Source organism: Nelusetta ayraudi, unplaced genomic scaffold (genome assembly GCF_046127955.1).
Source record: "Nelusetta ayraudi isolate G7.1 ecotype Tasmania unplaced genomic scaffold, CSIRO-AGI_Nayr_v1 ptg000117l, whole genome shotgun sequence".
Taxonomy (NCBI): Eukaryota; Metazoa; Chordata; class Actinopteri; order Tetraodontiformes; family Monacanthidae; genus Nelusetta; species Nelusetta ayraudi.
The window spans coordinates 74,913-101,387 of NW_027466167.1; the positions used below are offsets into that span (position 1 = coordinate 74,913).

General features: G+C 50.2%; 4 protein-coding genes across 5 annotated transcripts; 3 read left to right on the forward strand and 1 right to left on the reverse strand.

The window, feature by feature from the left end:
• The first annotated feature begins 948 nt into the window (after positions 1-948).
• kcnk3b (potassium channel, subfamily K, member 3b) lies at positions 949-5,900 on the forward strand. The gene is made up of 2 exons (XM_076049534.1): positions 949-1,547; positions 2,465-5,900. Exons 1-2 carry the CDS (start codon positions 1,265-1,267, stop codon positions 3,394-3,396), a joined length of 1,215 nt encoding a protein of 404 aa, XP_075905649.1. The 5' UTR covers positions 949-1,264; the 3' UTR covers positions 3,397-5,900.
• A 2,173-nt stretch (positions 5,901-8,073) lies between these two features.
• marc1 (mitochondrial amidoxime reducing component 1) lies at positions 8,074-10,813 on the forward strand. Its single transcript, XM_076049530.1, has 7 exons — positions 8,074-8,339; positions 8,924-9,094; positions 9,190-9,352; positions 9,458-9,598; positions 9,806-9,867; positions 9,955-10,026; positions 10,212-10,813. The coding sequence occupies exons 1-7, from the start codon at positions 8,089-8,091 to the stop codon at positions 10,336-10,338; spliced, it is 987 nt and encodes a 328-aa protein (XP_075905645.1). The 5' UTR covers positions 8,074-8,088; the 3' UTR covers positions 10,339-10,813.
• Positions 10,814-11,341: 528 nt separating this feature from the next.
• Positions 11,342-17,681, reverse strand: hhipl2 (HHIP-like 2). 2 transcript variants are annotated; one of them, XR_012929283.1, is made up of 10 exons: positions 16,905-17,681; positions 15,404-16,056; positions 14,894-15,037; positions 13,738-14,057; positions 13,517-13,643; positions 13,106-13,251; positions 12,923-13,004; positions 12,756-12,838; positions 11,918-12,559; positions 11,342-11,876 (listed from the first exon to the last, which is right to left on the reverse strand). XR_012929283.1 is itself a non-coding variant. In XM_076049540.1 (9 exons), exons 1-9 carry the CDS (start codon positions 17,280-17,282, stop codon positions 12,165-12,167), a joined length of 2,328 nt encoding a protein of 775 aa, XP_075905655.1. In that variant the 5' UTR covers positions 17,283-17,681; the 3' UTR covers positions 11,342-12,164. The 2 variants fall into 2 exon arrangements, 1 of the variants encoding a protein (XP_075905655.1); XM_076049540.1 differs by having other exon boundaries at positions 11,342-12,559.
• Positions 17,682-18,947: 1,266 nt separating this feature from the next.
• Positions 18,948-24,572, forward strand: wdr32 (WD repeat domain 32). The gene is made up of 7 exons (XM_076049544.1): positions 18,948-19,661; positions 20,227-20,340; positions 20,426-20,623; positions 21,114-21,316; positions 21,421-21,501; positions 22,452-22,597; positions 23,958-24,572. The coding sequence occupies exons 1-7, from the start codon at positions 19,177-19,179 to the stop codon at positions 24,327-24,329; spliced, it is 1,599 nt and encodes a 532-aa protein (XP_075905659.1). The 5' UTR covers positions 18,948-19,176; the 3' UTR covers positions 24,330-24,572.
• The last annotated feature ends 1,903 nt before the right edge of the window (positions 24,573-26,475 follow it).

The window sequence follows — 26,475 nt, forward strand, 5'->3', positions numbered from 1 at the left end:
TTTCTGATTCGTCTTTATCTCTTTTTCTTAGTTTAAAAAACACTTTAACTCCTGCTCTCCATGATTTTAATGGTTCCTCTGAGCAGAGCTCATCTGAATCCTTCAAACCATCTTGTGTCGGGGAAACATTAGTTTAAATATGTAACGAGTTCTGTGGCACTGATCGTGAAGAAACCAAAAAAAGGAGTCCAGGTCAGCGAGTCATTCTCCTGTGTGTTTGTTTGTTTGTTTGTTTGTTTGTTTTGAGTACAATGTCTTAGAATCTGTCCGATAAAACCCATTTTGTCACGTGTCTGCGCTGTGTTGTCACATTTGCCATCTCCGGTTGCGTAAAAATGTGCTCCTCACCTCCCTGCCCGAGCACGCTCAGAGTCGAAACCCTTGCCAGGCAAATCGGTCGCCCACTGGTGGTTGGTTGCAGTACAACCCTCTCTCACTCTCCTCGGTGAGCTCTGCATCTTCGTCAGCGGCCATCTGCCTCACCTCATCGTGACCCCGGTGGCTCATAAGTTGTGTAACTGACTGAAAACACATCCTGTTATTGAATTATTCATTTATTTAAAACGTTTGGACGAGTTTCACTTGGTCGCGGGGGAGGGGTGAGATAGGGTAAGGGGTGTGACTTCCTGTGTATTCACTCACCCTGAGGGACGGCCATCATCGAGGTTGCTAGACAACCTGAGAAGCCAGTGGGGCAAGTGTGTGCGTGTGTGTGTGTGTGTGTGTGTGTGTGTGTGTGTGTGTGTGTGTGTGTGTGTGTAAAGAGCCACTGCTGGGTAAATATTCCATTTTCCAATGAACGCATAGATCACACACACCTGAGGCACTATTTGACAACAGAGGCTGGAGCACCTCGGCGGAAGGGTGAGACATACAACATGCAAACAGGCTTATTTCGTTCCAAGGAGGGGAGAGAGAGAGATGTGTGTGTGTGTGTGTGTGTGTGTGTGTGTGTGTGAGAGAGAGAGAGAGAGAGCTGCTCCTCCAGAAATCCGCCTCGGACCGTCTGTGGGATTGCCTTGTGTTGTCTCTTCTTCTCTTTTTTTTTTCTCCTGGAGAATCTAAATTTAAGCGGGTGACAAATATTCTAAATACAGTCACGGCCCAACTGTGATGTGGGGGTGGTGCTGAGAGAACAGCTCCAACCGGCCTCCTCCTCACCCCCTCCGCCCCCCCCCGGCCCCCCGTCCCCCCACCCCCCCTCCCTCTGTCGGATCCGGGCGAAGGAGCAGGTGGAAGGCGGACAGAGTCGCCCGGCGGCACCATGAAGAGGCAGAACGCGCGCACGCTGGCGCTCATCGTCAGCATCCTCACCTACCTGGTGGTCGGCGCCGCCGTCTTCCAGAGCCTGGAGTCCCGGCAGGAGAGGAGCCACAAGCGCAGGCTGGACGCCCGCAAGCACGAGCTCATGCGCCGGTACAACTTGACCAAAGAGAACTTTGAGGAGCTGGAGCTCGTCGTGCTGCAGCTCAAGCCGCACAAAGCCGGCGTGCAGTGGAAGTTTGCCGGCTCCTTCTACTTCGCCATCACTGTGATCACCACCATAGGTGAGCCGCCGCTTTGTTTGGTTGTGTCTTTGTCTTTGTTCTGGTTAGTTTGGAGGTGGTGCCACAGGGACCCCCTGTGGGGGCCAGAAACCAAAATATACAGTAAAACTGCTTTTAAGTGGGAAGAAAATATGTATATAACTTTTTTTTTTTTTTTTTTTTTTAATCTTTTGGCAAAAAAAGAGTGTGTGAATATAAAAGAAAAAGAAATCCAGGAAAACATGACAAACTTTTTTTTTTCTGTTTTCATCACATCTGTCAAACTTCATTTGTTTTTCGTTTCCAAGCTTCTTCTTTTTTTTTTTCCCATCACTCTGTTATTTATTTTTGCCACAGGGCTAAAAAACGAGTTGTAGACACAGTGATTAGCTTAGCTTAGCGAGAAGGTCTTGGGGCCTTTCCTGCTCTCGCTGTGTCTGCCTGGATTCTCTCCAGGTTCTCCGGCTTCCTCCAAAGAAAACATGCGTGTGAGGTGAACTGGGAAACTCTAACGTGTGTGAGTGTGAATGGCTGCATGTTTGTTTGTCCTTCTATGTGGCCCTGTGATGAAGTGGCCACTTGTCCAGGGTGTCACCCTGCCTTCGTCCTATGACAGCTGGCAGAGGCTCCAGCAGACCCCTGAGTGCAGGAGGAAGCCGCTATCGAAAATGGATGGATGGATGGATGGATGGATGGATGGATGGATGGATGGATGGATGTTTTTCCCTCTTTTTTTTTGTTGCTTTGCTTCTTTATCTTTTGAACAAGACACGTTCTATTCTTCTATTCTGTTCTACTCTAGCAGGGTGTCCCACCCTCTTCCCTCCTCAGTGTTTTTGTTTTTTCTTTGGTTTCCTCACTGGGCTCCTCATCCACTCAGGGTGATTTGGTGTGAAATGAGGTGAACGATCTGAATGACCTTCTCTCCTCTGTGGCAGGCTACGGCCACGCGGCGCCCAGCACTGACTCAGGGAAGGTCTTCTGCATGTTCTACGCGCTGCTGGGGATCCCGCTCACGCTGGTCATGTTCCAGAGCCTGGGCGAACGTATCAACACGCTGGTGCGCCACCTGCTGCACCGGGCCAAGCAGTGCGTGGGCCTGCGGCACACCGAGGTCTCCATGGCCAACATGGTGACGGTGGGCTTCTTCTCCTGCCTCGGCACGCTGTGCCTGGGGGCGGCGGCCTTCTCCCACAGCGAGGGCTGGAGCTTCCTGCACGCCTTCTACTACTGCTTCATCACACTCACCACCATCGGCTTCGGCGACTACGTGGCGCTGCAGCGGGACGACGCGCTGCAGCGAGACCCGCGCTACGTCTCCTTCTGCTTCGTCTACATCTTGACGGGCCTGACGGTCATCGGCGCCTTCCTCAACCTGGTGGTGCTGCGCTTCCTCACCGCCAACGCCGAGGACGAGCGGCGGGACGCCAAGCGGAGGGACCTGGCCTCCGTCTCCGGGAGGGAAGTGGGGGGAGGCGGAGGAGAAGGCGGGGAGGTGGCCCGCCTGCTGCTGCCTGCGACCGCCACCAAAGCGGATCCCAAAGGTGCCTACACGGAGGTGCTGCACTTTCAGACCATCTGCTCCTGCCTGTGGTACCGCAGCCAGCAGCAGCTGCAGGGCTCCCCGGCCGAGCTCACACCTGGGGAGCTCAGCTTCTCCAACGCCTTCCTGGACGCTGACTGCCGCTGCCGCAGCCCCCCGCCCCCGCCCCCGCCCCTGCCGCCGCCGCCGCCGCCACTGACCACCGGCTGTATCTGCGGCCGCCGCCGCCGCCACCGCCACCGCCACCGTTCAGGTATCAGCTCCATCGCCGCCGGCCTGCACGTCCTGTCGCCGCTCGCACACTTCAAGAGGCGGAGCTCCGTCTGAGTCTGACCACCGGGGGGGGGGGGGGGGTCTGGATTTCTACAGTTCTGGAACAGCAGGAAAGCTGCATGTTGGTGGTGCTACGATCTGAGCAAAAGTGACAGCAAGTGGCAAGGTTGACGAGGTTGGAGGGACGAAGCAGGTCGGGGCAGCTGCCGGATGGAGGGGCCGAGGTGCTGCCCCCTGGTGGTTCTGACGAGCATCCCAGAGATGCTGATCTAACTCAGGGGTTTATTTATTTAAAGATCTACTCCTCCTCCTCCTCCTCCTCCTCCTCCTCCTTCTCTTCCTCCTCCTCAGAGAAAACAGTTGTCCGTGCAGTGCTGGCGACCGGTGGGCGTGGCCTCCTGTACGTTGCCTTATGTTGCCCACCAAATGGAATGTGTGTCCCCCCCCCGCACAGATCGTGACAGTACCAGACTTAAAGCTCACACACACGCACACACGGGTCTGCTGGTAGCTTGGTGTGACTCAGCTCCCCGTTCTGTAGCTGCCTCTGTTGTTGTGAGTTTGTCGGTCCTCAAAAAAAAAAAAAAAAAAAATCTGATGCATCAGTCACCAAAAAAAGAAAAAGAAACTGCCGCAAAATTACGTAATGTCATAAGTGGTGAAGATCGAACCGTCACGATGATGGCTGTATGGGGGTGGGGTGGGGCGAGGGGTGGGCAGCTGAGCGTGAGTCGCCGACAGAAGCAACGAAATTTTGTTTGTGAAATTTTGTGAGAACTTTTCTTGCCGGCTGCTGTCGTTTTTCAGGGAAAATTCAGACATTTGAGAATCGCATCTCCTCTTTCCTGTCACACCGTCACGCTCACTAGTTTGGCAACAAACAAAACAAAAAAAAAACATTTCTAAGTGCCGACGACTTTTAACACTCCGGTGTCGTAAACCTGTGGCCTAGCCTATTAGCTCGCTAGCATAAGGTGCTCACATGAAAGCGCTGTCAGTGCACACGGTTACTGTTTCACCGAATCGGGTCACATATCAGTGCCAGTTGGTTGAACTTGAATCTTTGTGACAATTTCACACATTTAGGAATCGTAAGACACGCAATCCAGCGAGTCCTTTAAATATGAAATATCGGAGGAAATGTTCCTTTGCATTTTTGAACGGACCCTCTCTCAAACGAGAAAATGTTGTTGTTGTTGTTTTTTTTATCAGCTCACTGCAACCACGTCAACAGGTGACGGTTCCCGCCTGTCCTGATTAATTGTATTTCCGACAAGTTTTTGACTGCAGGCCGACCAATCAGAGGGTGTCTTCCTTGAGCGGGTGTGTCAGTGGAGTCCCGCTGGTGGGGAGTTTGTGATCATAAACTCCCCCTCCCCATTAATGATGTTTTCACTGGGAGTTACTACCGCTAAAGCAGGAAGTTTGCAGTCTCGGCGAGCCAATCGCATCCCTTTCTTGGGGCCTGCACGCTATGCTAATGTAGGCCTGGCTATCGTGGCTCCCCACGGCATCAGCATTTCCCTCCGCTTCCAGGAATGATGGCACAGCAAGCGGCGTCTTCCCCGTCTTTTCCCCCGAGCAGGAGCTGACCTTCACCTGTCCCCTCGATCCTAATCTCCTGCCTCGTCCACGTCCTCGTCCTCGTCCTCATCCTCGTCCTCGCCCTCCGTGTGTCGGCCTCCCTCAGAGAGCAAAAGAAGCAGCGTGCCGAGCTCCTCAAATCTCCCCTGGATCAGAAGCGGAGACGCAAAGTATTTTTAGGAGCTGCATCACCGAGCGGCAGGTGGGAGGGGATTTTCAGTGTTGGGACAATCGCACGCAGTCACGCCACAAAAGACACCAGACAGGCAGCGGGGAGAAAGTACCAATCCAAATATTTTCTGGAATCCTGTTTACTGTTGTGCTTTTGTTTTGTTGTCGTCGTTGTCGTTGTCGTTGTTGTCGTTGTTGTTTTCTGCGCTGACACACGCTGACGTGGTGCTTGCTTTATTTCGGGCTGCTGCGAGTGTTGCGTCGGGAAACTTGGGTTTCAGTGCGTTGCTGTCAGCACACAGTGAGGTCAGTGTGCAAAGGAGGCACTTTTAGTTTCCTCTGTCATCTGATGTATTCCTGTAGGGTTTTTCTCCCCCTGTTGGATGAAAACCCTCAGGATTTTAAGTGAGAAAAGCCAAATATTACTGCAATGTGGAGAGTTTGCACGTTACTTACAAGACGCTGACGCTCTCCAAAGTTTTGAAACGGCGAGCTTCGTCTATTTCCACACAAGTACTGTATTAGTTCCACCTGCACCAGCAGAAACAGGTTCCTCTACTTCACATCCTTCATGCTTTATACCAGGATGTCCAGGAGCAAACTGCAGCTTGAATACACACAAAGAAGTACTTGAACACATCATTTTCTTTCCTTCCTTTTACTGGGGTTCTCTGGGATCGTTAAAAGTGCAAAATCTGCCTGTTGAATTGTTTTTACTTCATCGCAGGAACTTAAAGCGACACAGTGTAACGTTGCCCGGAAAGAACAACAGACTAGAAACACAATAAAAAGTGGAGATATGATCCAAAGACTGTGGCTGTTTTGTGAGTCCCGCTTGTATGTATAACAGCGCTGTGAGGAAAAAGAAAATAAATAAATAAATAAAACCTGCTGAATGTATAGAAACAGTCATGGTGCCCAGATGGTTTCCCCCCGGGAATTCTGACTGAGGTCCAGTTCCGGACAACCTACAGCAGCTTTGTCTATCTTCTTTTTTTTTTTTTTTATTGGCGTGCACTCCTTCAGCAGCAGGAGGACAGAAGAAGAACAGAAGCTGCTGAGCGGACAAGTTTATGACCCCACCCGTCTGTCTGCCTGCCTGCCTGCCTGCCTGTCTGTCCTCATTCGCCATGTTACCTGGATGCCGCGCACACCTCCTGCTCCCAAGGAAGGCACCTGGACGACAGTTAGCGCGGCTAGCATTAGCGACAGAAATACCAACCAGTGGCGGGGGTGCCGTCAGGGCCAGTGAGACCTCCTCTGACTTTCCCCCCCCCTGTAAATAGGATAATAACTTACTTACCATAGTCTTTTTTCTTGACGTCATAGTATCCACTTGGTCATCGCTGTGTATCACTATAGATGACACGGCGTGGCCGTTGCTCAATTGTTTTGCTCTTGCGTAACTCTCGAAAAACAAAAACGCAAATAATCGGTTTAGTTTTATTTTCATTGGCCCGTTCATTGGAGTTCATTGGAGTTCATTGGAGTTGAAACTTGTTTACAGTATAGAGTAGGATAGAATAGATCTACTTTATTGAGCTCACAAAGCAAACCTTTTTTCTGGACTTCTCAAAACGTTGTCTTAAAATCAGTTATTTTTGTCGTTTCCGACAGCATTGATAGTATCGTGAGGTGCATTCATTCAGGCAGGTACAGCTAATGCAAGGCCTTGGCCGCTGCTGTTGCGAGTGGATCCCATTTTAACGCAAGGCCTTGGCCGCCTTGGCCGCCTGCCCACCCGCGACGCCTCCAGCCATGAGACGGCGAGCGGGGAGGCGGCAGAAGGAGGATCCGTCCCGTCGGCCCCTGACACCGACCCCCCCGTGGCTCCAGCATCTGCTGTTTTCTACTTTGGCCACAGACCTGAGTGTCTGTGTCAGCGACGGAAATAGTTGCACGGAGAAGGTCAGCGGCGGCGTGACGTCACCAGGGAGCGATGGAGGGAAAACAGAAGCTGCAGGCTGCACTTTAAAAAAAAAAAAAAAACAGAACACACAGAAGTAGAGCAACGAGTAAAGCTGGCAGTTTGACCTCCCGGCCTGCCGAGGGCGGCAGCCTGGACACCTCGGCAGCAGCTGATGCTGGTTCCACTGGTGCTGTGGAAGAGTGGTTGGTCCGCTCCGAATGTGACGGACAGAAAGGTTGTCCGGTCATTTTTCACACAGTTGGACAGGTGAAATAAATCTGATTGGCTTGTGAAGAAGGTGAGTCAGACTTCTGATACAACCAAACCATTTCAAGCACCCCCCTTTATTTTATTATTATTATTATTATTATTATTATTATTATTATTATTATTATTATTGTTATTATTATTGTTCAGTCATTATAAGTATTTAAATTTCTTCTTTGTGCACAATGAGTTGCCCATTAGTGACAAAACACAGCAGGATATTTTTAGTAAACCTGGGACGAATGTGGAAAGTTTTGTTTGCTTGTTTAGTTTTCTGGAATTATGACTTGATCCTTCATCCTTGATCCTTGATCCTGCTGCTGCTGCTGCTGCATACTTCTCTAAAGTCACATTCATGCATTATATATTCATGCAAATATTTGCATTTATTTTATTTATTTTTTCTCCAAACCTTGCTTTCAAAGCAACTGAAACGGCGCCGACTGTGTCTCTGCAGACCCACACTTCCAGTAAAGCTCTTCTGGGACACTGGTTTTTCATGACAGCGTCTTGACCTCTTGACCCCTAACTAAAGTGTGATTCGGAACTCAACTCAAGCGCATCTTCTTTGGCAACAAAAAAGAAGAAGAAGAAGAAAAAGAAGGAAAAAAAAAAGAGGCTGATCTTAGTTGCACTTTGCGGTCAAGCACTAGATGGCACTGTCGCGAAACACAGGAAAGGAAAGAAACTCAACAACAAATCAAGTGCGTGTCCGGAAATGTCCGGAAATGTCCGAACAGCAGAAGAACCGCGGGGTGGGTGTGAACCAACCAGTCTGAACCGCCGTGAACAGGTGCCCCCTTCACAAGTTCAGCATGGATCTCGGCGCTGCGGGGCTCCGCGCGCCGCTGCACAGCAAGACGGCCGCTCTCGTCACCGCGGCCGCCGGCGTGGCCGCGCTTGGACTGGGCCTCGGCTATCGGTACCTGCGGAGGCCGGAGAAGGCGGTGCGGGTCGGCGTCGTGTCCAAGCTGCTCATCCACCCGCTCAAGTCCGGCAGAGGCGTGACGGTGGAGCTCGCGGAGATCCACGAGCTCGGCTTCAAGTGCGGGGAGCTGCGGGACCGGTGAGCGAGCGCGCGCATGAGAGAGAGAGAGAGAGAGAGAGAGAGAGAGAGAGAGAGACTGGTTGGTTACAATACATACATTTATACTTCCAAATTCCAAATTGACGTTAGAAGAAGAAAAATAAATAAATCATCAGATACATTAAGTACATTCTTAATAATGCCGAAATTCCCCAATACCAAACAGAGCACAGGCTGGTAGTGTGTGCTGTCGACACGTCTATAGGTAATAAAGCTCAATGCTAAATTACTTGGGGGAGGGGGGATAAAACAACTAATTTAATATTTAAAAAAAAAAAAAGAAAAAAGAAATGGGCGTGGTGATGGTCCTATAAAAATCGTCAAGGCACATTCATTTATCTGTTTCTTAAGAGGGTCATTTTGTTACTGATTAAACCTGTTTATTGATCTGATTGTTTGATCAATACAGTCGGGGAAGGTTCACGGCTACAAAAGTGCTGTTGTCACAGCTTTATAATATCAGTCTCACTTATCTTTATATATTGTTCATGACAGTCCACTTACTGTGTGTGTGTGTGTGTGTGTGTGTGTGTGTGTGTGTGTGCGGGTGCGGGTGCGTGCAGGCAGTGGCTGGTGGTCGCCGAGAGCGGTCACATGGTGACGGGCCGCCAGGAGCCCCGGCTGGTCCTGGTGTCGCTGAGCTGCGGGCACGGTCGAGTCAGCCTGAGTGGGCCGGACATGGAGGAGCTGCAGTTCCCCATCCAGCAGCCTGATAACCCCATCATCGACTGCAGGTAGCTGACCCTGACCCTGACCTGACCTGACCTGACCTCATCTTCAGCCTTCCTCACGAGCCTCCCTCCCTGCCTGCCTCCTCCTTGTCCTGCAGGATCTTTAAGGAAAACATCCAGGGTCGCGACTGCGGCGACGAGGCTTCCGGCTGGCTGACTCGCTACCTGGGCTCGCAGAAAACCTACCGCCTGGTGCACTTTGAACCTCAGATGAAGCGGAGGAGGCCGCTGGAGAAGGACGGTATATTTCCACATTTTGAGGTTGGTTCCCTCTCAGTTGCAATAGTTTGTTGCTGCATGTCGGAGGGGGATTAAAGAAAAACAAACAACAATGTGCACAGAATTTGTCCCCTTCCTCTCCACCAGGTGGCGTACCCCGACGTTGCGCCGGTGATGCTCCTGTCAGAGTCGTCCATCCAGGACCTGAGCAGCAGGCTGGACAAGGACGTCACCGTGGAGCGTTTCAGGCCCAACATCGTCATCAGTGACTGCGAAGCCTTCCAGGAGGTTTGGCACTCGTCTTTTTTCTTCTTTTTTTTTTTTTTCACCATCAGGGAGATTTTATTCATCCTGATTGCAACACAGGAGACTGTGGTGACACTCTGCAGAAAGAAAATCCCAAATGTCTCCTCGTTTTCTGCCTCGTAACTCACTTCCTCCCCTTTTTTTTTTTTTTTTGTTAAATCCCCAAACTCCTAAACATCCCTTTTCCAGGATTCCTGGCAGGAGGTCCAGATCGGCAGTGTGAGGCTGCAGCGCGTGATGTCGTGTGGACGGTAACGCAGCCATTGCCTCACGCAGACACGCCTCGGTGTCGTGACGTCACCGTTTGGGTCCGAGCGAGGTCTTTTTGTCTCTTTCAGCTGTATTTTCACCACCGTCGACCCCGAAACCGGCATCATCAGCAGAAAGGAGCCTCTGGAAACTCTGAAAAGGTAGATTTTCAGCAATTTTATAGCCCGTGATCGTCTGGGAGAGGAGATGTCACCAGAGTGGGCGATCTGCGGGAATTCAGACCATCCACCAGCTTTGCAGGGTTAAAAGTAGTTGATATCTTCGAAGTCGTTCATGTTTTTTTTTCTTTTGTTTTTCCTGTTTTTTTCTTTTTTTTATTTTGCAGCTACCGTCAGTGCGACCCCTCTGAGAAGCACATCTACAAGGCGTCGCCTCTGTTCGGACAGCTGCACAAGGTGAAGAAGTCGGGCGTCGTGCACGTCGGCGACGTCGTCTACCAGATCACCCGTTAGTGGGATGAGGAAGAGGAGGGAGAGCGGCGGCGTCACTTTGTAATCACAATCTGCTCTCACCGACATAAAGCACTTGGCTAGGTGTTTATTCTGAAAAATTCTAGCCGAAAATCTAGCCAATATGTAACAGGGTTACAAGCTACTTATTTTGATTGGAGGATTCTGATTCTCAGAATGATCAAAAATAGTTGTGGTTGTAGGATTATTATGGGACAAAGGTGGTTTTGTAATCCATTGTGCCTGGAAACACTAGTTTTCAATCCAAAGTTGTTGTGATTTTTTTTTTTTTTTTTTTTTTTTGGTGTTTTCAGTCACCGCCTGTTCGTGCTGTGAGTCTGATCTGAATCACGTGCCTCCTGTCACACTCTGTTCTTAATAAAAAACATGACATGGCACTCTGATTGTCTTTGATTTACCTCGAAGTGTAGTGCACAAATCGACCGGTAGGGGGTGTTGTGACTTTACCTAACACTTTACACCAGGGGTCCCCAAACTTTTTCCTGTTGTGGTGACGATCGCAGGGTCTAGGATTTTTTTTTTATTTTTATTTTTATTTTCTCTGGGGGTTGCCAGGTAGGGTGCACAGACTGCAGAAGGGTGGAATAGAATGTCATGTTCTGTGCGTGTATGAAATAGTTACTATTAGTTAGTTCACAGTTCATAGCTGAGGAACATTTTATTGCAAAAGCCAAACTTTATTATCAAATACAAATACACATATATGAAGAAAAACAAAATCAAAATGCGTCTCTGGTATTGTTCAGGGGGCCGGGCCAAATGTGGAGGCGGGCCGTAGTTTGGGGACCACTGATTTACACCATAAACTGCTGGGGGGGTTTTTTCCTATTGGAAAAAACAAAATATACAAGCAAGGGACCAAAATAAAACCAGGATGTAAGATTTTGTTGCATTTGTCTCATTTAATGCCATTAAAAAAACAGACCAATCAACTGAAGAACTTCATTTCACAGCCGCTGAAGGACACAAGAACCGGGCTCAGTCGTGCTGCGTGACAACTTTATTTCCAGGAATTCAGCCAAGCTGCAATAAAAACACCTGTAAATGTCCCGTCTGTTGAGATTTCTTTTTTTTGGGGGGAGGGGGGGGTCGAAAAAAGTTTTCTGTTTTCTACTTCAAAGAGCGGCAGAAGAGCTGGAGGTAATGACAGCCGACAGGAAGAGAGACGCTCCGAGACGCCAGTCAGGCATCTCGGCCTCACTAAATGAGCCCCTGAGAGGAAAACCTGGATTCCTCTTCTTTTCAGGGCGGGAGTATGTTTCCCACAATCACACACAGACACTTTGGGTTTTTTTTTTTTGTGCCTCTGTAATTTGCAGTTTACTCCAAGGCCCCTTGGAGTTCAAAGGGGCCCTATACAGCCTCCGTGTGGCATATGGCAGACCGGCGGTGACGCAGCAACGCAACCTCGTCACACGTTCAGAGCAGCGAAACAACCGCCAGCGTCGCTTTCAGATGTGTGTTCCTGGGGCGACGAGCACCTGAGAGGAAGTTGGAGCAGCGCCGTCGTTTCACACTGGCTGGACTTTAAAAAAACAAACAAACAAAAAAAAAAACACACACACACACACACAGTCTGGAGCAACGGCAGTGACAAAACGTTTGTCTGCCGACAAATTCAAGAGGAGGAAGAGTGGGAGGAGGAGGAGGAGAAGGAAGAGGAGGAGGATGAAGGGGAGGAAGAGTGGGAGGAGGAGGAGAAAGAGTCTATGCAACAAAAAAAAGAAAGAAAGAAAATAAGATTTTAAAAAATCCTGATCTGGACAAGACACTTTGTATCAGGCGCCGGTTCCTCCACCTGCGCTACGCTAAGCTAAGCTAGCTGACTCTTTGACTGGTTGCTCCACTCTGATCCTTCCTGGTTTCCCCTTCAGCTTCCTCCTCTTCTTCTGCGTGTCTGTCCGCTGCCCTTTTCTCTTCCCCATATTTTTCTTGTGCTTCCTCCTTCCTTTTTTGATACCGGAAGCTGTGGGAGCAGTGGTGGCAGCGGTGGTGTCGATACTGGGAGCACTGGTGGTTTTGGTGATGTCGATAATGGGAGCTTTGTTAGCTTTGGTGATGTCGATACTGGGAGCTGTGGTGGTGCTGGTGGTGGTGCTGGTGGTGGTGCTCTGGCTGCTTGTCATCGGCAGTTTGGCACTTTGAACTTTGGACTTTCTCACTGGCGGCCTGGTTGGCTTTTCATTCATGTCCAGCAGAGTGACTGAAAAGGCAGCAGTTGTTAAGGCAACAAAAAAAAAAAAAAGAGTCAATCATTTCATGTTTTTAGGAAAACACATTTAGAAATGAACATCGCAGATTTGCCCTCTTTCTATTTATTTTGCCAACTATCCAGTTTAGAAGCATCACCTCCTCTCAGCCAGTGCCAGTGAAAAGAGGAGGTGAGTGAGCCGACTCACCTTCTCGGCGCACAAAGGGAAACTTTTTCCCTCTCACTTTGACAGGAAGTGGCTTCTGATTGCATTTCCCCGGGGGAGCTCTCCTGCAGCAGGAGGAGAGTCCGTGAGGGGGGGCATTTCAACTCTGTTTCTGCGTCGTCTCTGCTCTTCTGAGTTCTGACGCTCACCTGGACGGGTCCACAAACTTGAAAATTGCCCCAAAAGGGGAAGAAGTGCTGGGGTAGGCAGTGGCCAGGAAGTAGAGCTCACCTGGGAGAGAAACGGGGGGCGGAGGGGGAAAACACTGAGTTCTGCTCAGCCGGTGCAGAAGATGAAGTGTGCAGAAGAAAAAAAAAAGAAAAAGGGAAAACCTGCTTCATCCTCAGCAAACGAGATGATGAACTTGTGGTGATGATTGATGAGTCCAGGGAAGGAGCACGTCTTCTTGTCGCCCATGCAGACTCTCTTCTCCCTCCAGGTCCCACTGGACCGGTCCTCCTCCAGCGCCATGATCCGACTTGACAGGAAATAAAAGCAGACTGTCCTGGTCAGAAATACTTTACACAATGGGCTTAAAACTGCGTTGAAATGCAAAATAACAGAATTTTACACAAGCAATTCAAACCGTGATTAATCGCAGTTAACTATGAAGATTCAGCGATTAATCGTGATTAAAAAAAAAAAGAATCGTTTGACAACCCTAATTTAATGTAACATTTCATGAGAGATCCTCTATTTCAGATTGCTGGACTCGTCAGAGACGTTTATTGCTCCAGTCTTACCCTGCCATGAAGTCTCCGAACACATAGAGGCCGTTCAGGTTGGGGGATTCACATCCCCGGTAGACATACCCCCCCGTCACCGACTTTCCAACGTGGTGGCTGTACGCAAATATGGGGAGGACGTCATCTGCAGGGAAAGAGCAGCAGAATCCATCAGCCCGACCTGCGGGTGGTGCACGGAGCCGGGTGTAAGGTGGCGCGGTGAGTCGGGAGGCACTGACTGAGGTTGGGGTCCTGGCACAGCTTGGAGTCGTAGCACTCGAAGCCCTCTCGAGCCCTCCAGCCGTAGTTCCCACCCCTCACGATGATGTCCACCTCCTCGTAGCGGTTCTGGCCCACGTCTCCGCAGAAGATGCGGCCCCGGCCGTGGCCGCCCACTGGGTCGCCGCGGTCCACCGAGCAGCGCCACATGTTCCTCACGCCGTACGCGTACACCTCTGGCCGGGCCCGGGGGTCCCCCAGGAAGGGGTTGTCGGCGGGGATCCTGTAGGGGGGTTCCCCGTCCACGTCCAGCCGAAGGACTTTAGCCAAGAGAGCAGACCTGTGGCGGAGACACAGAGTTTGGGTTTGGAGAGCAGACAACAAAAAGCAAAAATAGGGGACTTATACCAACAAAAGGAAACACAACTGAATTACAGACCTAGACAAAGAGACGGACAACAAGAGCAAACAGACAAGATGCAAGAACCACCAAGAATCCACGCATCCACGCAGTGTTTAAAGAAGCAGGAGCTCGCTAAAACATTAGCGCCACAGAGAAGAGAAAGAAAGATCGCTCGTGAAATACGGGGTGGATAAACGACAGAGTTGAACTTCTGCTTCGAGTTATTTTAGAACACAAAGCCTCGAAAGGTCCATGTTGAGGTTGACTGGGAGTTGTGCCAGTAAAAGTTGGCTAACATTTTTGCTATTGAGGTTTCCTGCCTCAATATCCCAGTCCACTGACCCAAAAGAAAATCAACAAAAGGTAAAACAGGTTTGCGAATCCATTTTGGTGTGGTTATTTTCACTTTGCACACAATCCACGATCGATCCACGAGCACCCTGTTTCATTGTTCACTATTGTTTGCGAGTCCGCTGCCCGATGTGGTTGTTGTTATGAGTGATCGTCTGCACCTCACGGCTGTTCAGGTTGCAGGGTGAGGGGAGGGGTTTAGATTTGTGTGCAGTTCCAGAGAACACGCAAGGCGGAATCGCATTAATATTTGTGCGTTTTCAGAGAAACCCGTACTCCTGTAAACTGCCCCTAAATCAGGTGGCAGAACAAAGGTGGGAAAGCAGGAACAGACAAACACAAGACTTTCGAAAATAAAACAAGAAACACGAAAGAGGCCGTGGAGCCACCAGGCTACCAGCGGCCGGGCGGTGAGGCCTCACTTGTTCTGGCCGTTCCCGTACATCCCGAAAGGGTCCCCGGCTTTCCCGCCGTCGCCGGTGAAGATGTACAGATACCCGTCCAGACCAAATAGGATCTGACCTCCGTTGTGGTTGGCGGCTGGCTCGTCGATCTCCAGGATGACCCTGGAGGGAGAAAGTTGGCACGGACACCAAAGCAGATCAAGAGGCCGCGAGTCGAAAATGAGGAAACGGATCCTGCTCTTGTGGGTGTTTGTGTGTGTGAGATCACAGCGCTGTCGTGCGGAATGTGCCCCCACTCCTTATTCACCCGGAATCATTTTAATTGAGGCACACAGTAGAAATGCATCTAACATGCAAATAAGCCAGACATGAGTTCAGCGCCTGGAGCTTTGGAGCTCAAGTGACTTCCAGATGTGTTTTCACAAAAACAGAAACAGTCCCCCGCGGGGTTGAGGTGGAGGTGGGGAGTAATTACAGTATTGGTGCAGTAAAACTGCTCCAACGAAACAAAAATCAAACCCGACTCACCTCTCCGAGTGCGGATCAGCCACGTTCATGTCGTGGGCGGAAACCTTCATCCGGCTGATTCGCACTTTCTCCACTTTGCTGGAGACCTGGACGGAGTAGTAGACGAAGAAGCGGCCGTTGAGCCTGTAGTTCGGGTGGAAGGCCATGCCCAGGAAGCCCCTCTCGTCCCCCAGCCAGGGCGTGGTCATCACCTGGCCGCTCAGGTCCAGGAAGGGCGTCTCTAGCCGGCTGCCGTCCTGCAAGTGGACCCACACCAAGCCCACTTGCTCCGCCACAAACATGCGGTGTGTGTCGTCGCCGCTGTGCAGCATCAACACGGGGTTCCGCAGGTTGTTGGCCACCTCCGTCAGGCACAGCTGGAGGCAGCCACCAGGGTCCTGGGCCGCCTGGCCCAGGTTGCTGTTGAGGTCAGGGCTCCTCAGGACGTTGGGGTAGCAGTAGTCCTGGTCCGCCAGCTCCACCACGCTGCAGAAGGTGGTGGCGTCACGCTCTGCGGCACGGTGAAGCTGCTGGTTCTCAGTCAGATACTTGAACAGGTGGCCGCACGTCCCGTGGACCTCGGTGCAGTATCCAAAACAAAGGCCCGGCAACTCCCGGACTGGCGTGTACGGATCCTCGGCATCGTACAGGTGGGCAGCGTAGGGAGAGCACTCCTGATCAGGAAAACCACAGTGAGCAGGGAAAGCCGCTGGAGCAGCAGCATCAGTGGTGCACTCAGTGTTGGAGAGTCATTCATTACTCCGTCATCCACGACTGCAATCAAACCACTTTTTGAGGCAACATTCATTCATCTTAAGAGGATGGAGGCAATACTTGGAATTGCAAAATTTGCACTTTAATAAAGTTCATTGCAAAGCAAGGAGTAATCAGTAATCAGGAGTTCCGATTACTTTTACGGAGTAATCCCAACAATGCTGGGTGCAGTGCAGGGTACACACGGGTACATAAGGAGTAGACCCACTTTTTTTCAGACAGCGTTGCATGACCCACTCCTCAATATCCTCTGATGCCCATCATTCAGTAGCGTCTGCAAGCTAAGTGGTCCAATTTTCTATCTTAGGATGGTGAGGGCATGACCCACCCCGCGCTTCCCATTTTATTGGCTTGAAATTGGTGCCCTAGTTAGTTAAATTGAGGTTAGATTGTGTAAATTCAGGCATGAAGAAGTGTGATGAGCTAATCAGAGGCAGAGTCGGACAGATTCAGATTATTCCTAAGAAGGACAGAAGGAAAAAGAAAAGAAATGACTGGCTTGTGTGGAATACTTTCATAATTCTCTCATAAAACTCTCGATTCCCTAAGGTCAAGCAGTAGCAATGATGTGAAAATGTGAAAATAGTGCTGGACCATTTTGGGGTAAACTGAATAAAGCAGTCTTACATGTCAATGTGTATAAAAAAACAGGGCGTTTATCCTTTACGAAAGGAGTTGCCATGAATAGGGAGAGCATACAAACTTCTCCAAGGACCACGACTCCACTGACCAGCCTCCACACACCTACCTGGCACATGATCTCCTTCAGCGTGTCTTCGCAGAGCTGGAGACCCTCCACCTCCAGCTGGTCGATGATGTCCCAGTATCTCTCAGCGATGCCGTTGTCCGTCTCCTGGTCACAGCAGCCAAAGTCCTCGTACTGCGTGCAGAACTCCAGGTGCCACGGAGGTCTGAAAGGAGGCTCGAAGTCCAGACACTGAGGGTGAGCTGATGCTGAGCGGAGGAGGGTGAGCAGCAGCAGCAGCAGCAGCAGCGGAAGCAGCAGCAGCAGCAGCGGGGCGCCTGAGGAGAAGCCCCGGTGGTTCCTTCTGGATGGACTTGGATCAGGTCCCGGTCGTGAAAGCGGTAAGTTGCCTCCGTTTGGACGGAGCGCTGCGCCCTGCATCCTTCCGAAGCCAGCAAGAGGCGAGTGTGTGTGTGTGTGTGTGTGTTAAGCAAAGTGGAATGCACTTGTCACGTCTGTGCAACTCGCACGTGCCCACCGTTTCTTTCTTCTTCTTCTTCTTCTTCTTCTTCTTCTTCTTTTTTTTTTAAACAAACAATTATTAATAAACTTGGATGCGACACACAATGGCGGGAGGGGGGGTGGGGGTATGCATCCGACTTTCGTCTTACTCTGCCCCCCAAATATATAAGTAAAGTCGGCAGGAGACAAATTGTTCGGGCACGTAAAGCTGAGTTACTCAACGGCGTACACTGTAATTTTGCGCAGCATTTATGTAGAAGCGCCTGCGGCCTGCGCTGTTTGTGCAATGCACTCACCCTGATAACAGTGATAACAGCTTGTGCATCGTTGTGTACACACACACACACACACACACTCACCGACTGTCCCAGCTTGTCGACCCTCATCTTGTCGAGCGTCTGTCTGACTGGCAGCAGGAGTTGAGAGGCGTGTTCCTAAAGTGTTCATGCAAAGCAGCAACACAGGACGGGACGAGAGGCAGCATCAAATTGTGACATGTGACCCCCACGTAAATGTGTTGTTCGAAAGGAAGAATTCTGATGAAATTTTGTCTTGAATGTATTACAGTGACATGGAAGTGTGTGTAACCCCCCCCCCATAAATACGCAGGTTTGTCACTATTTTCAGATACAGAGTAGCTGGTAGTGGTCAAGCATCTATTTTGAAAGTATTATTTTACCAGCCCGTTATTTCATCATTAACAGTCTCTTTTGAGGAAAAAAATGGTTTAAAAAAAAATATATATATGTACTCGTTAAATATTTAATAAAAAAGTTTACTGTGTGAAATATGTAGTTCCTGGCACCATCTTGCGGGAACACACCTGTCCACTGTCCAGACTCCAGTCTCGAAAACCTGGGTAGATCGTAGAACAATCAATCCAGGTGGGGGCGCTCTATGTCAATAACAGGAGAATGTACGCGTAATGCAACCCGTGGATGCAAGACAATAAATTGTTGAAACGGTTCTGAAACTACAAATTTTGGTTGGGGAAAAACGACATAGTTCACGATTACACAGTTATTTACTGTTATTTAGGACGCCTCAACATGGCGTCCTAAAGCAGAGCTCGCGGTGAATCAGACGGTATGGATGTGTTGTTGTGTGGGGTTTGTTTGTTTATAGTTGATGAGATAAGGTTATGCTTGTTTATAGTTTTTTTGTTTGTTTGTTTGTTTGTTTGTTTTACGCTGAGAATGACTGACAACTTTCTTCAGCAAAATGCACACTTACAGTGTATGGCCAGAGGATGGCAGCATTATGACTTAAATTACGCCCACAATCGACGGGAAAGCGGAACTACGTCACTGCTTTTTGTTTTTCGTTTGTTTTGGTGAGAACCAAACGCTTCAAGCGAGCTAAAGAAACAGGTAAACTTCCGCTTAAGCGTTTCAGCTTAAAATATTTATCAGCGCTTATCATTTAGTAAAAACAAAATTAACACGTGACAAATGTTTCAAAACTGACAAACAATGATGATGTGTGAAAATATTAGGTTTTCTTCATACTGTGCAATCGCCGGAACGCAAAAACATCATAGTTTTAGAAACTGCCTTAAAACTTGAAGCTGCCTCTTCCGGTCGCTTTTTAAGCTAGCAGTGCCGGAGTTGACGCGCGGCAGTCAGTCCCTGCCAAGTCTGACAACAAATTTCTCTTTGGCCCTTGTAACCCGTGTCTGCAGCTGGAGAACCACCGCCATGCCAGCCTGACGGGTTGCAAGAGCCCCCGGTGTAGTGCTCGGTCGGTGGGGACCGGAGTCCGTCGACCCCCGCGCGCCGAAACAGTCGGCTGCTTGGCCGCTGGAGAAACTACAATGAGCTCCGGGCACCAGAGCGACAGCGAGGACGCCGACGAGTCGCAGGACAGGCCCGACAGCCGCGGCGCCTCGGACAAAGACGAGGAGCAGGGCATCGACGACTCGGACGTGGACGATGACATCGTCCCGGTGGGCTCGTCTTCGCCGGCAAGGAGCAGAGGGGGCCGGACTGAGCCCAGCCCGGGCTCCCCGGTTGTGACGGCGGCTACGGCGGCGGGCGAGCAGCCGGCGGACTGCAAACCGAGCGCCGAGCCACAGGCTGCGAGCTCCGGAGTTTCAGGCACGGACGGCCGCCGGGGGAACAGTCTGTTTTCATGGCTGAGGAGCAGGTTAATCAGGCGGGGGGTGTTCGTGGACCCAGCTCGGGACAACTTTCGGACAATGACCAGCCTGTACTGCTCCATGAATCCGGCGGTGGAGTCCGTCAACCTGAGCACCCAGACCCACGGAGCCGTGTTCAACCTGGAGTACTCCCCGGACGGGTGAGAACACACGGCGGGCCTCTTGAGTCACACCGCCGGCTCAGTGGCGGCGGGCGGCTCCAATTGTTGCACATGTGCACCGGAGGAGCGTTATTATTACTTTAACGATACGGGCAAATGTTGGAATTGTTGTGCACTGAATACCACCCAACTCATCTGCAGAGTTGCACATGAGGTCTTTGTGAGTTGATCGGTGTCTGTCTCTCACACACACACACACACACACACACACACACACGCTCAGTAGAGATGACCATGCAGGATTTAAGCCTCGAAGTAAATCCTGTTGCCAACCAGGTTAAGCCTTGTGCAGTCTGGGTCAGATATGTGTGTGAGATCAGATGACGAGACACAACAGAACATAAGGCAACATGTTTCGTTGCTCTGGATTCTAGTGATCCCCTCAGTCACGCTGCCACTTTACTAATCCAAAGTTAATTTCCCGGTGCATCTTTTTGCCGCCTTTGTAGATTTCCGCCCAACTTAAAATAAGTTGGTGGTCAATACACACGCTGGTGATTCCTGCGTGACCTGTGCAACTTGTTGCGTGTCCCCTGTGCTGCAGCTCCGTGCTCACTGTGGCCTGTGAGCAGACCGAGGTCCTGCTGTTTGATCCCATCTCCTCCAGACACATCAAGACGCTCACAGAAGCCCACGAGGACTGTGTCAACAACATCAGGTCAGTTCAAAGAATCAAACTGGGAAAAAAAGAGAGCACGTTCACATCCAGCTCGTCTTCATGCAGGCGTTCTTGTTGCCCGCAGGTTTTTGGACAATCGCCTGTTTGCCACGTGCTCCGACGACACCACCATTGCGCTGTGGGACCTGCGGAAGCTCAACTCCAAGGTGTGCTCGCTGCACGGCCACGCCAGCTGGGTGAAGAACATCGAGTACGACACCAACACGCGGCTCCTCGTCACGTCGGGCTTCGACGGCAACGTCATCACGTGGGACACCAACAGGTGTGTGTGTGTGTGTGTTCATCCTGGGTCTGACGGCCGCGCCTCAGCGCGATCGATCATTGTATTTTCTTTAAATTATCATTTTTATTTTTATCCTACAGTGGGGAAATTGCAGTGTCACTTGATGGTGTCGTAAACAATGTCAATTCTCCAAAATAACAATGTCATGTTAATAGCGTAGTGTTAAGAAACAAACATGCAGTAATTAAAAAGAAATCCGAGCACCAGACAACAGTCACTTCTGTCCTTAATCCCGACTCATTTAATCTCTTTCTTCTGGTGAACATCAGAAAACACGGGACACATTTACCTCAAACCTTTTTTAGATTTGCCACAAACCAAATGTTTTATATTTCCTCGACAATGTTCCGCGAGCTGCACCTAAACGTTGCAACCAGTACAAGGCCGCAGTAAGGTGGACGTAGCTGATTGGTGTAAACGCCGAGCGGGCGTGGATGAGTTGTGCTGACGTCTCCCGGCCGCCACGCAGGTTCACGGAGGACGGCTGCCCTCACAAGAAGTTCTTCCACACTCGCTACCTGATGCGGATGCGTCTGACGCCCGACTGCTCCAAGATGCTCATCTCCACGTCGTCGGGCTACCTGCTCATTCTGCACGACCTGGACCTCACCCAGTCGCTGGAGGTGGGCAGCTACCGCATGCTGCGAGCGCGACGGACGCCGCTCAGCTCAGGTTTGTGTCGCCGCCGCCTGCAAAATCGAAAATGTCAAAAAAAAAAATATATATATATATATATTTTCGCATGTCTAAAAATGGAACATGTCGCCGCTCTGTAGACGGGGGCACCTCGGCGTCCCGCTCGGCCGGAACTCCTCGCCACGGCAACGACTCCAGCAAGATCCACCCTCACAGAGAAGGTCAGAGGTGGTGACGGACAGGGCAGCAGCAGCAACGCGCGCACACACATTTTTCTTTTGGGGGGGGGGGGGGTGTAACAGAAGGACTCTATTGCTGATTTTAAGACGTAGCGGTGGGGTGCGCGGAGGGAGCAGCGCACTTCTGACAGCACCTCGGTCACTCGGTCAGCCCGAGCGTCTGCACCCAGCCATTCGTAGTTCGTGCTTACAAGTGAACCTACGGCAAACTACGCAAAGGCGGTTCGTTCTTTTTCATCAACTTTGCCAATAAATGAAAGACTCATGTCGATTTTTTTAAATATATGTTTTGCTGTTATTATCGCCGAGGACAAAGGTGACAAGGAGGCGTGATATTTTCTTTATCTCTGATACCCAGTGAGCACTTGCGAGTGGACGTTAGTTAGGCTACAACACATCGTTCAAAGCACCACTGGGTCACGTGACATCTCTCGTTAAAATACGCTGCAAAAACGGAACGGAAAAATGGAAAAAATAATTCACTAACAGGTCGTGGCCGGGGGAAGCATACAGAATCACTTCCTGGTTTTAACATCTGCTGTCGCTAGGACAACTACAGATGCGAGTAAACAAAGGTAGCCAGTTAGCGTCGTAGCGAGTTGATCGGAAACACCGATCTTTCGTCCTCATGTGCAGCCCGCAAAGCAACACGCTGCTGCCACTCTGGCTTGTGGTGTTTGCCAGGTGTTGGAAGAAGTTTGTCGTGCTTCAGTCTTTAGCAGATACCGCCTTCAGCCATACATTGCAGCGGGGAGAGGAAAATCGATTTTACGATTTTCCTTTGTTCCAACGTCGTCTTGACTAAAAACAAAAAATCGGATTTTGATTTAATCGTTTAACACACACACACACACACACACACACACACACACACACACAGGAGGTCAGCGGTTCTCAAGAGTCGTCACTCTCACTCTGTTCCGTCTCTCCAGGCCTTTCGCCCAGGAACAGCCTGGAGGTCTTGACCCCGGAGATCCCCGGAGAGAGGGACCGGGGCAACTGCATCACCTCCCTGCAGCTCCACCCTAAAGGCTGGGCCACGCTCATCAGGTGCTCCAGCAACATGGACGACCAGGAGGTGAAACACACACCTTGGGGCTCACTGCCGGCTCGGCCAGTCAAAACTTCAGCGTGTTAGACCAGAGGAACGTAGGCGTTCTGTCCTTCTAAATACTCCAAAGGCTGCTGGTCTTTTAATGCAGGGTGCTGGGTCTCTGAGTGGCGAAGCAGTTCTGAAGGCTTCCTCGCCTCATTGTAGAGCCAGTCGCCGCATGTTGAGCAGAGTGGGCTTGTTGCGTAGGAATCTTCTCTTGAGATGAAGTTAGTGGCAGGACGTTGCGTTCTGTTCCTTGGGAGTCGTGGGCTCTGGGCATGCGTCAAGAGTTGAGCCATAGATGGATGTAACGGAGAGAATCCGTCTTAATTTTTCAAAATAAAGTTGGTACCAAATGACCCACTGGTCTAGTGGAAGAGTGTCGGCCCGTCGACTGGTAGGTTGTGGGTTCGATCCCCGGCCGGGTCATACCAGACACTGTAAAAATGCTACCCACTGACTCCCTGCTTGGCACCCAGTATTCTGGGCTGGAATTGGGGGGGGGATGACGGGTCAAATGCGGGGGACAGATTTTGCATCCTTTGGGATGTGACAACCGCTGGGACTTTACCTTTATCTTTCTGTGTCTTATTTATTATTGTAAATCTCAGGCGCACTGCAAATTTGCACACTGACATGTGCAGATGTCAGATATTGTGTTTCGCAGTACTTTCAGCCCACCTGTGTGCAGAACTTCAGAGTTCTTTCTGGGTATATTTTTAGCGTCTTTCCCTGAGCTCTTAGCTTTACTTTTCTTCTTCATGCGCTGCTACTTGCTCCTCCCCCAGTGCTGCTGTATTAGCCAAAGTCTCTGCCAACGGGGATCAATAAAAGCTTATCTGGTGCCCAGGTTCTAGTGGAGAAACAAATGAAATTCCATCTTCTTTCCTCCTCACTGCTCTGTACTTATGTAGAGTGTTTGGAGTACAGCTCCTGATGGACGGTCTCTGAGACGCGAATCGCAACAGTAACGTTTTGACTCATGGGTCACAATGGGTTTCTAAAACTTCACATTGGGGGCCCGGAGCAGGAGCAGATGGATGGAGAAAAAAAATATAGAATTGATATTTCATGGCATGTGTAGAAAACGTGTCGTTAATGTCAATTGAAAATGAACAAAAGTGTTGCAACAAAATCAGTGTTGTTGTTTTGTTTTGTTTTTTGAAGCCCCGCGTGATTCGCTCTTTATTGAAACGATTCTTAAAACACTGGGAAAAATGGATGAAACACAGCTATTTTAAAGTAATTTCTTCAAGTTCAGCGGGCCGCATTGTAAAGCCTTACTGGGCGGCATGAATTAGCCTGCGGCGTGACTCCAACGTCCTCTCCTTCTCTTTCTTCCCAGTGGACGTGCGTGTACGAGTTCCAGGAGGGGGCGCCCACGCGCCCCCTGGTGTCGCCCCGCTGCTCCCTGCGCCTCACCCACTACATCGAGGAGGCCAACGTGGGCCGGGGCTACATCAAGGAGCTGTGCTTCAGCCCCGACGGCCGACTCATCTGCTCGCCGTACGGCTACGGCGTCCGCCTGCTGGCCTTCGACGAGAACTGCGGCGAGCTGGCCGACTGCCTGCCCGTGCAGACCAGCTGCCTCAGGGAGATCCGCTCCATCTACTCGCACAGCGACGTGGTGCTCACCACCAAGTTCTCCCCGACGCACTGCCAGCTGGCCTCGGGCTGCCTGAGCGGCCGCGTGGCCCTCTACCAGCCCAAGTTCTAGTCTCCACCGCTGCCAAAGACCCGCCGCGCTGCAGATCTGGGTCCCGACGAGCGTGCGGACGGCATCGGCTCTACCTGCCCTCTGTCCTCCATCGAAGCTTCATTCTTCCTTTTGTGTTTTTGTTTTTGTTTTGTTTTATCAGCGTCTCTCGTCGCTCAGCTCACGTCTCTGTCGGGGGAAGAAAACGTCCTCCTCGTTGTCTTTTGGTTTCAGTGAGATCAAAGTGTATAGGAATTAAACAAACAGAGATGCCATGTTATGCAAGGTTATTTAAAGGGACACGAGGAGGAAGACTTTGTGGACAACCTGGAGGAGATGAATCGTGGTTGGAGACCCAGATCTGCTGCTGTGAGGGACAGTCGGAGGGGGAAAAGACTTTTGAAGAAGAAGAAGAAGAAGAAAACGACGATCGCGATGGACGTCCCAACCTGGAGGCCCTGTGATTGGTTGAACAAGACGCGTCGCGAGCAAACTCGACTGTTCTCAGTTTGTGGCTGGCAAATTTCTTCCTGGTGTTGTTGTGGCTTCGAGCCACGACGACCACCCGGAGGACACTGAGGACGCGGTGGGACAGGGGGGTGGTGGTCTGATGCTTGTTCCTCCGCCGCTCTGCTTCACGCCTTCATGTCCCTCACAGGTGCCGCCTCACTGCTCTCTAGCGCCGGCCCCCTGCCCCCTCCCTTGCCGCCTCCTGTGTTTCCGCCAGCTCTGCCTTCAGCCTTTTTTTTTTCGTTTTTGCTACGTCAGGTTTTTTTTTTTTTTTTTCCAGAGTTTGGATTCCTTCCTTCACTCACTGTCTGTCTGACTGTTGTCTCCGCACCGTCTTTGTGTTTTTATATATTGATGCTACGGACTGACTGACTGACCCGGTGGCTCTGACTTTTTAAACATTCAATCGCCTCACACTCTTATTCTGTGCGTTTATCCCTCTGCAAAAAAAAAGAAAAAGAAAAGAAAAGAAAATATAACGGCATATCTAACCAGTTGGAGAACAAACAAGTGATGACTGGTGTTATTCCATGTTTTGTGTCATGACCTCTCCAATCCCATCATTTCAGCTCCCGCGTTGTGTGTTTGGGTTTGTCGCGAGTTGTGCAGGAGCAGGAGGTCTGGGAGGGAAGCTGCAGTTTTCCTCTTTCTTTCTCTCTCTTTCTTTCTTTCTGTAACCGAACCACAGCAAAAAGAAATTGCCAGTCTGGTCACATTTTCACAGGCCGAGTCGGGCCACTGAGTTGTTGTCGAACGCGGCGACAGTGTGGAAGCCGTCCAGCCTTGGCCCCGCCCACCTATACATTCAACCCCCGCCCCCTCTCGACGGCCGTGCCATGCCGACGAAATGCTTCTTTCTTTTCAATCGGCGGAGCTGATTTTATTGCTGCAAAAGCTCGCACGGAGCCGGCCGCCTGTTAGCGTAGCAGCTCCCCCAACACTAAGGAACGAAGATGAAGGAACAAAAAAAGAAACTCAATGTAAAGAGATAAAAAAAAAGAAAAAAAGAAAAAGGATCTGAGTACTGTTTGTGAGCACTGTGTGAGTCTCAGCTCTCACACCGAGGGTGGGAAAAAAAAGAAGCCTTTTTACCTCATTCCAGTTTCACAATGGGGGGATTCTACCGCCCCCTTGTGGAAAAGATGATGTCCTCTCCACTGCTTGATTTGCTCTCACAACATTTCTGACGTCGAGTCTTACCTGCCGTCATCACTAAAAGTCCCCCCCCCCCCCACCCCCTCTTTTTTTGTTTTGTTTTGTTTGTTTAACATTGATTGATCGGTATTCTGTTGTGGATTAATTGAATGTTTTCTCCTCGGGTTTTTGCTGTCACCTGACCTGCTCCCAGCTGGAGGGGGAGGGACTTAAATAATTTGAAAGCCTCACACTAAAAAAAAACAAAAAACATTAAAATGGTACTTTGTCATGACTAAAATTAAAAATTCCGTACATGAATATATTAGATTCCTTTGCATCCAGAATTGTTTCAGTCAATGAATCAACAAGCTATATATATATATATTATTTTTTTTAAAGAGAAAAAAAAAAGCTTCTTGCATGAGGAGAAATTGACCACTAGAGGGCAGTAACAACGCAACGCAACAAACAGTGTTTTTTTTTTTTGGAATCTTTTATTGGTCCAGTCAGACCTAAGTCA

Bases quoted from the DNA above. Each gene is read 5' to 3' on its own strand.
- kcnk3b (XM_076049534.1), top strand. From the start codon at position 1,265: ATGAAGAGGCAGAACGCGCGCACGCTGGCGCTCATCGTCAGCATCCTC. The intron at 1,548-2,464 runs GTGAGCCGCCGC...CCTCTGTGGCAG, and splicing joins CACTGTGATCACCACCATAG to GCTACGGCCACGCGGCGCCC.
- marc1 (XM_076049530.1), top strand. From the start codon at position 8,089: ATGGATCTCGGCGCTGCGGGGCTCCGCGCGCCGCTGCACAGCAAGACG. The intron at 8,340-8,923 runs GTGAGCGAGCGC...GGGTGCGTGCAG, and splicing joins TGCGGGGAGCTGCGGGACCG to GCAGTGGCTGGTGGTCGCCG. The intron at 10,027-10,211 runs GTAGATTTTCAG...TTTATTTTGCAG, and splicing joins CCTCTGGAAACTCTGAAAAG to CTACCGTCAGTGCGACCCCT.
- hhipl2 (XM_076049540.1), bottom strand. From the start codon at position 17,282: ATGCAGGGCGCAGCGCTCCGTCCAAACGGAGGCAACTTACCGCTTTCA. The intron at 13,644-13,737 runs GTCAGTGCCTCC...CTTTCCCTGCAG, and splicing joins GTGCCAGGACCCCAACCTCA to ATGACGTCCTCCCCATATTT. The intron at 13,252-13,516 runs GTAAGACTGGAG...TTTCCTGTCAAG, and splicing joins TTCGGAGACTTCATGGCAGG to TCGGATCATGGCGCTGGAGG.
- wdr32 (XM_076049544.1), top strand. From the start codon at position 19,177: ATGAGCTCCGGGCACCAGAGCGACAGCGAGGACGCCGACGAGTCGCAG. The intron at 19,662-20,226 runs GTGAGAACACAC...CCTGTGCTGCAG, and splicing joins CTGGAGTACTCCCCGGACGG to CTCCGTGCTCACTGTGGCCT. The intron at 21,502-22,451 runs GTCAGAGGTGGT...CCGTCTCTCCAG, and splicing joins GATCCACCCTCACAGAGAAG to GCCTTTCGCCCAGGAACAGC.